This window comes from Hevea brasiliensis, chromosome 18, assembly GCF_030052815.1.
Source record: "Hevea brasiliensis isolate MT/VB/25A 57/8 chromosome 18, ASM3005281v1, whole genome shotgun sequence".
Taxonomy (NCBI): Eukaryota; Viridiplantae; Streptophyta; class Magnoliopsida; order Malpighiales; family Euphorbiaceae; genus Hevea; species Hevea brasiliensis.
The window spans coordinates 32,545,852-32,554,575 of record NC_079510.1 but is presented as its reverse complement, the minus strand read 5'-3'; the positions used below and the strand labels follow the sequence as shown (position 1 = coordinate 32,554,575).

At 32.2% G+C, this 8,724-nt stretch overlaps 1 protein-coding gene across 1 annotated transcript; it reads right to left on the bottom strand.

The window, feature by feature from the left end:
- Window positions 1-3,536: 3,536 nt before the first annotated feature.
- On the bottom strand, window positions 3,537-5,159 carry LOC110645810 (glycerol-3-phosphate acyltransferase RAM2-like). The gene is made up of 2 exons (XM_021799060.2): window positions 4,521-5,159; window positions 3,537-4,436 (listed from the first exon to the last, which is right to left on the bottom strand). The coding sequence occupies exons 1-2, from the start codon at window positions 5,157-5,159 to the stop codon at window positions 3,537-3,539; spliced, it is 1,539 nt and encodes a 512-aa protein (XP_021654752.2).
- Window positions 5,160-8,724: the final 3,565 nt, after the last annotated feature.

Below are 8,724 nucleotides of genomic sequence, written 5' to 3'. Positions count from 1 at the left end.
CGGATGTAGTAGAGCTGAAAGAAAACTTGACGTTTGAAGAGCAACCTGTAGCCATAGTGGACTACCAAGTGAGGCAGCTAAGATCAAAACAGATCCCTATAGTTAAGGTTTTATGGAGGAGCCAGTCAGTGGAAGAGTGCACCTGGGAGTCAGAGCTGGACATGCGTAGCAAGTACCCTTATCTATTCAATGTGTAATTCTGTACTTTATTCTGCCTTGTGTAAAATTCGAGGATGAATTTTTTGTAAGGGGGGAAGAATGTAACACCCCAAATTTTTAAATTTATTATTTTGTGAGTAATATTAATGTTTTATTTTATTTAAATTTTAAGAAATTTTTTGAAATTTTTTGGATTTTAGAAATCGGGTTTGATTTCCCGAAAATATAAAACTTTGATAATTTTTAAAAATTAATTTAAAGACCACATGACAAAACTAAAAATATATTTGGACCCTATGAATTTTTCTGAGTTTTCTAAAAATTTTTCAGAATTTTTGGGCCTTGTTTTCGGTCCCAAGGCAGAGTAAAAATTCAAAATTTTATATCCTAAATCAAATCGGACCGGATCGGACTGGTCGAATCGGACCGACCTCCCTCCTTCTTTTCTTCTCTTCCCTGCGCGTCCCGACCCTTCTTCCTCTCTCTCACATTTTCTCTCTCCTCCCTCCTCCTCACGCCGGAGAGCCACCGCCCCAGCCTCCCTAGTTCGCCAACGCGCCGCCTCGCTCTTCCCTCCTCACCAACCGCCGCTTAGAATGCTGGGAAAGCACGCGCGAAGACCCCCGACGCGCAGCGCGCTGCTTCAGCTTCCCGGTTAGAATTCAGCCGATCTGGCCACCAATTGGGCTGGGTCTTGTGTCAAACACCATCTATACCTCGAGAGCTTTCCATAGACACTAAGAACACCAAAATCCATCGAGCGGTTTGTCCAATTTTTGTCCGGGAAGTTTTAGCCCATTTTCGACTTTTGGGCTAGATTTCTCGCAAACCGTGAACCCCACTAAAAAACAAAGAGTACCAGAGCGCTCCACTCGTCGAGAGCTTCGCAGCAATATAAATTTCAAAATTTTCTGACACCGTTTTTCGGTGGGTCCCACGAAACTTCGTAGTATTTTTCCAAGCATTAAATGAGCTTAGAAAATTTCGTAAAAATTATATACTAACTTCCGTGTTGTGGGCTTCGTATAGGTACCTTCAATTCACGAAAATTCGACGGTTGCCCGGGTTTGTGAATTTCCGACCAGACAGATAGGTTACCGAAAAAGTCTTGGAATTGGGTCGAGATTTTGGCTATCCCACCATTGTCAGATGTCTCGAGCGGGTTCCCGAGATCGGAATCGGTATAGGTAAACCCGAACCTTACTTTTTCTTTATTTTCTAGTGCTTGAATGGGATTAAAAATTCATAAAATATTCGTGGTAGCTCAGAAAATTATGATTCTTTTTGCATTAGCTTAGTAATGTTGCTAAGGACCACGGGGCAAAGTTTTAGAATTTTTAAAACTCATTTGGGTAGTTTTTGCAAGAAGGTTAAATTATGGGGACTAAACTGTAATTTTACATGTTGTGATTGATGACTATTTGGATGGGCCCAGGAGGGACTGTGTGATGTGATTGAGTTGTGGATATATGGTTTGTAGATATGGAAGTGTGTTTTAAGCCTTTTTGCAGGTTGGGTAGGTCCTAGGTATAGGGGAGATTCTGCCGGATTTTCGACACGACTTAGGACATATTTGGTCTTTTCTTAGCTTGTATTGAGTTAATTATATTAAATAATTGTAATAAAATTTTCAGGTGAGCCGGGACAGCCTTCCTCCTCCGCCCAGCCGCCACAGTGACTTCGGTTGAGTCTTTGAGTAAAATATTAATTTTAATTGTAATTTCGATATTATTATATGTTCAAACATGCCCATGCACCACTTATAAATATGTATCTATGTAGTTAAACTCTAGACACGTTTTATGTTGCATTCACAACTGTTAAAGTGCCATGAATGTTGTTGTGGTAATTTGGAGCAGTGTGCATGAGTTGGCGTGCGTGTGGTATGGTGTTGGCTATGGACAGGACGGGTAGACACGGCTTGAGATCTTCATTGGGACCCGGTCCTTCGGGGTAGACACGGCTTGAGTTCTTTGCTGGGACCTTGATTTGGTTTATTAAGTGAAAGTCCAGCTTGAGTTCTTCGCTGGCACAGGTTGGATTAAGAGGGCTGTATATGAGATCAGTTCCCATATATGTATTGTTTGACAGTGTTGGGTGTGTGAGTGCTCCAAATTGCCTTTTTGATGTGATATGTATAAAATTTATTACAGTATTTTTTTCACTTCACATGGTGTATTAGTTTTAGATAGCTATAAAGATTATGGTTACAATTGATATTTTACTCTCTGAGTCGAACGCTCACTCTTGTTCATTATTTTTCTAGGCTACAGGAGGATTATTGTTGTGGTTAACCTGCTTTTCTTCTTTGCAGGTCGTCTATTAATGTCTGTAATATTTGTATAATTCTGTTAACTCCTAAAATTTCCGCATGTGTTAGAAATATTTATTTGATTTGATTGTGTAATATAATTTTCCATGTTGGACCTATAAACTCATTATATGCATGTATGTTGGACTGGATGAGGGAGCTGAGCTCCCATTTTACTTTATGTTATTATGAGCATGTGGAGGGTGAGCTGAGCTCCCCAATTGATTATATATTGTGTTTACAGGTCGGATGAGTCAAAAACTCCTTGTTAAAAGGTTCATTTTATAGTCGGACTCTGTCCGGTTGAATTCTTGAAATTGAGCCCAAATGGGTCTTAGAGTTGGGTTGAGGAATAGTTAGGCTTACTACGGGCCTCGTGGGTTTTAGGCTGGCCCAGGTCCTAGTGCCGGTCCGGCCTATAGGTTGGGTCGTGACAAATTAATTATAAATTCAGTTTTTTTTTTAACAATCCATCTAAAAATGTGAGAAAAACCTAAACTTAATGGGCATATGTATTTATAGAAAATTTTATCTAAACTCAATTTATAATAGATTTAAAATACAATAATGTGGAATTTATATATTAAATAAATAGAAAATTTATGTCTAAATTTGGTTCATTATAGACCTAAGACACATATACGTGAAATTCATATATTTAATAAATGAATCCAACCATATATCTTACGTTTTAGTTTCAGATAATAAAACTCTTTAACAAGTAGGCTCTACCATATATTTTGTGTCATAAGACTCACCTATTAAATATTAGAAAATACTATATTAATGTATATTAATATAAGTATTTTTCATATTTAAATCTGATTCACTATAAACCTAAATATATGATAAGAATCTCTTATTAAATATATAAATTTAACATATTTGTATTGTCTTGAATCCATAGTGTACGGCTCTAAGCGAGAATCTCTCAACATTAACATTCAATTAAAGATTCTCCTTCCTGTTAATTATCAATACATGCTCATATATATTGGTCACTGAATTGGCCATATATAAAACTACACTAGCTATTTGACAAAACATTCGCCTAGTACATTCAAGTCTAGCAACCCATTACTTTCTTACGAGCAAGCTTAGGCTTCTCCACTACAGTTCCATCATTTCCAGCCAGCGCTCGATATTTATCCTTCCTAGTGAAGCTGGTGCATTCATAAGATAAACTCGCAGCAATCATCCTTTGTATGTAATTAGCAACATCAAGACTCGATTTTCCGGCTCTGCATGTGAGATCATAGGGCAACTTGTTCAAGAATGTTACCTCATATGCAGGGCTAGGATTCATGAAGAAATAGAAAGGATCCATCCCTTTCCACCCTCTAGCTGTTGTCCCATGAAACATGCTCATTCGATTAGCCATGGCCACCGGAACAAGCTCATCTGTTAGCTCTGCAAACAAAGCCGAGAATCTTAACAAAAATGGTTCTCTACAAGTAGTCCCTTCAGGACATATAACTAGGTCACCTTCTTCTAAGAGTTTCTTGATCATATTAGCATCAGTGACACGATCTCGACTCAGCCGAACGGTCTTTATGGGGGAGATGATCTCCGAGAGCCGCGAAAGAGAGTAGGTGACAGCTGGGATTGGACGGCCCAAAGCGGTGGAGAGAAAGATAGGATCAAGAAGAGTTCTGTGGGAACATATGAAGAGGACTCCAGTTTGTCCGGTAGATTTCTTGGCCGGTGGTGGTGGGGTGCCTCTTACGTAAACACGAACACCGAGGGCCCAGAACGCGTAATAGACTAAGTGCATTGGGAGAAGAGCACCGGCGGCGATACGGACGCAAGCGAGAAGGAAACCTACCGGAATCCAAAGGATTACGAGAAATGAGATGAATGGGGTTGGTTTTTGGACTAACCGGCCGTCGTGGAAGACTATGGGTTTTGGCAATTTGTCACCATTTACAGGCTCCACTCGAGACTTGGGAGGAACCATGTAGCTCTCCTGTATTGAGATATAAAGATTAAAAAATAGGATATATATATATATATATATATAATCAGATTAAAAATTAATTAAAAATAGAACCTTGCACAACTTCATGAATGGATAATCTGTCTTCCTATCACCAAGACCGATATCCGGCACCGTTTTGTCATCACCAAATGCCCTCTTTAACGTATCAGCCTTGCTTTGTCCTACGAGAATTCCAGGACTCTTAGCCCAACCAGTAGCTCTTCCATTATACACACCAATCTCAGTCCCAATAACCATATCAACGCCAACAAAATCCTTCAGAAACACCTCCACCATTATCCTAGGGTTCTCAGTCAGAACACATCTCTTCCCACATGAAGATATCACCCGCCAAGTCTCTGGGTGCAAGTCGCTCGAGTAAAACTTAGGCAAAACAGCTCTTGCAACCGATTCTATATCGGAAACTCGCATGCCGACGAAGGTTGCGAATATAAGGACCCGAATTCCGGCGGATTCAGAGATGAAGTAGTAGAGAATGGCAGCTATAGGAGAGGCTAAGAGCAAGAAAACAAGCCTTAGAATGCCTCCAGCTTCAAAGGCAACAAGGGCAAAGTATGGAAATGAGCTACGTCCACAAAGAAGGGTTCCCTCCATGTCAGTGACGACTGTGTCGTTTTGTCGTCCCATGGATGTGCATTTATCGATGGGAGGGAATGTAGGAGGAGGAGAGGTTTCTTTAGGATTTGCCATTGGTTTTATGTTTTGTTGAACTAATTAGTGGTCGCTTAATTATACTTATATATAACAAGAAATTAAGAAGGTGTAAGTGGAGAAATTATTTCAAGCATGCATGTACAATCATGATGGATTCGTATACCACCCATTATCATATAATTATTATATGTAAAATAATTATATTTAATAAAAAAAGAAAAAATTTATTTAATTTTAATCTATTAATAAAAATATAAAATATAAATATATAAATTCATTTAAATTTATCATATATGTTGCTTCCTCCCTCCACAAATAATAATCACATTTGACTTTTTATTTTGTCTAAAATTATTTGTCATATTTAGAAAATAAGGATAGTTAACTATTTTTTTTCAATTTCATCTTTTATCTTTATAAAATCAATAAATATGTATATAATTTTCTAGAATTAATATTATCACATCCTTCTTAATTAAATCAGTTGTTTGTTACATTAATATTCGTTTCTTTAAATTTCTAAGAAAGGGTAATTAAGTAAATTATTAACATTTTTTTATGAAAATGAAGTTATCTAATCATTTCTTTGATCACCGTGAAAACTCCAAATACGGCTATTATTTATGAATGATTCGAAAGGAGTATATCATTTATAATGAATCGTGTGTAAGCAAAAATTTTTCTGTAAGAGTGAGATAATGAGAGGTTGCTAAAAAGAGACAAAATATTTATTAGAGATGTAAAATTATTTTTGGGAGCTTCTCAAATTAAAAAGGTTCAGAATTTGAATTATAATAAATTCATTTGTTAATTAAATATTTCGACACAAATTAAAATGAATTTATATTTGTTCATATTACAAACTCAATTGATATTCACATGGGGGAGTATATTTAGGGGTGTGCAGTTTTCGGTTTAAACTGAACCGAACCGATTAATTCGGTTCAATCGATTCGGTTTTAAAATTTAATCGGTTCGGTTCGGTTTATAATTTTGATAATTTCGATTAATCGGTTCAGTTATTATTTTCATAAAAAAAATCAAAAAAACCGAACCGAACAGAAATTATTAATATATATAGGAAATAAAAAAAAATCGAATCAAATTGAATCGAACCGAATCGAACCGAACCGAAATCAAAGAAAACAGAACCGAACCTTAAGATTTTTTTTTGTTTTTATGTTTTTATTATTTAGATTTAATGTTAAAAATATGAAATTTTATAAATTTCGGTTTGATCGGTTTAAAATCGAACCGAACCGATATTTATCGATTCGATTCGGTTCGGTTTTCTCTTATCAATCGGTTCGATTCGATTTTTAAAAATTTTGATTTTCGATTTTCGGTTTTGTCGGTTCGGTTCGGTTCGGAACCGAACCGACCGTTTGCACACCCCTAAGTATATTAGAGATATAAAATTATTTTCACTTTGAATGTTTGGACTTAATTATGATCATATCAATGCGTGCTAATGCCGATATTACCATAATACATAGGGCAAGTTAAGACAAATCTTTGGAATTACCGAGTGCTTTGTGCAGCTAATTATAGATGACAATTAGTTTTTATTTATTTATTATATTAAAAAATAAAAGTTAGTAATCACCAATCACCATCATCAAAGGCAGTTCAGAATATGCAATTATATACTATATGTTCTGTAGTTGTCAAAACTAGAAAGTTTTTTTCTTTTTATATAAAAATAAAATATATTATCGTTTATCTTAATTATCCCATATTTTGGCAAGTAATTTAACTCCCTTTTAGGTTTCCTTTATTTCATGGTAAATATTTTTTAAAAAATATTTTTTATATTTTTTAATATTTAAAATATTAAAAAAAATTAATAAACAAAAAATATTTTTTTAGTAAAAAAAATTAATCATTTTTAAGGAAAAATAACTTTTATTTTCAAATTTTTTTTAGAAATTATTTTTCATTTTTTTCTATATACAAGTTATTTTTTATAAAACAAATAGAGGCTTAAAAAACTAATTTATTAATCATAAATATAATTAATTTAATAATAATTCTTTATTACATAAGGAAAGGAATATTTTATATTTTCTTTCAAAAATTTATAAGTTCATATCAACATAAAAAGATTTGTTAATAAAAAAGTTATAAAATTATTTCCATAAACATAAGAAATCTTTATTGATGAATTTTAATTTAATAGTATTGAAATTTTTTTTTTAAATTATGAAATTTAAAATTCGAGTATTAAATATAATTAATTATAAAAAAAAAATAATAATGCAATTTTTTCTGAACTTTGAATTTAAGTGTAAGGGATCTGTTTTTTTTTTTTTTTAATATTTTTAATTTTTCTTGGTATTTCCAAATATGAAAAATATTGACTTATTATAAGAGATTGGCAAGCTCAATTAATTGATTGAATTTTTATGCCATGTATTTTGATCATGAAAATATAAAAATTGAATCAAATCAATTAATTAAATTAAAAATTTTAATCAATAATTAAATTAATTACTTAAATTGGTGGAATCAATTAATATAATAGACCAATTCAAATCACTAAATCACACTTGAAACCACCAATATATTTTATTTAGTTAAGCATCTTTGATATTCTCGCTTGGCTTGTCATATGCAACCCTCGTCGTTCTTTTCCTTGCTTTTATGGGCCTCTCCACTTCTGATTTAAAAATTTAACAATACATAAGTGGTTTAAGGTTGCCGGCGATACTTAAATTATAATATGATTCTCCATAATTAGATTATGTTTTATTTCACTTAATTAAAAAAATAATAAAATAAATTATAAATAATTATTATTTTTAATAAAAGTAAGAATAAAATTAAAAAAATAACTAATTTTTTTTTAAAGTAATAGATATTTTTTATTAAAATAATTTTTAAACAGATTTAGATAAAGATAGTAATTTGGACTTATTCTAACTTTTTTTATATATTTATTTAAAATTATAATAAACTTTATTTAAAATTATAATATATTAATTTTTTTATTAATTAAGTATATAAATGAAGTTATAATAACATTAAGCCGGTTGCGGTTTCGAATTATGCCACGTGGCTCCACACCCCAGAATCATTGTGGGCCATGTATTGGGCGGATTGAATAAAGAGAAGAGTAATTAATGGAAAATAATTATATCACTCAATTAATTATATTTTATAATAAATAAAATATTTAGTTAAAATCTCTAAACCCTTCTACTCATTACTCAATTGCTCCTCATTCTCTCATTAACACAATTAATGGTCTTCATAAATTTTAAAGAGTCTGTTTAATATAGCTGCTGGAAACAGTTTTGATACATTTAAATATTTAGTAAAAATTATGTTTAATTATTATTATTGATATGTAAAATGATTGATAAAAGTATATGTTATATTTTTTATTTTAGTATTAATATATATATATAATTATTAATTTATTATACAATATATATATCAATTAAAAATATAATTTTATATATATACATATTTTTTATTATATAAGAATAAATATTATAACCAGTTTAACTATTATTTATTTAATTATAAATAATTTAATGATAAAAAATAATCTAAAGAGACAAAAAAATTTTATAATTAATAAATTTTAAAAGGATAA

Excerpts from the sequence above, each read along its gene's own strand:
- LOC110645810 (XM_021799060.2), bottom strand. The coding sequence starts at position 5,159 with ATGGCAAATCCTAAAGAAACCTCTCCTCCTCCTACATTCCCTCCCATC. Across the intron at positions 4,437-4,520 it reads CATTCATGAAGTTGTGCAAG|GAGAGCTACATGGTTCCTCC; the intron begins GTTCTATTTTTA and ends ATCTCAATACAG.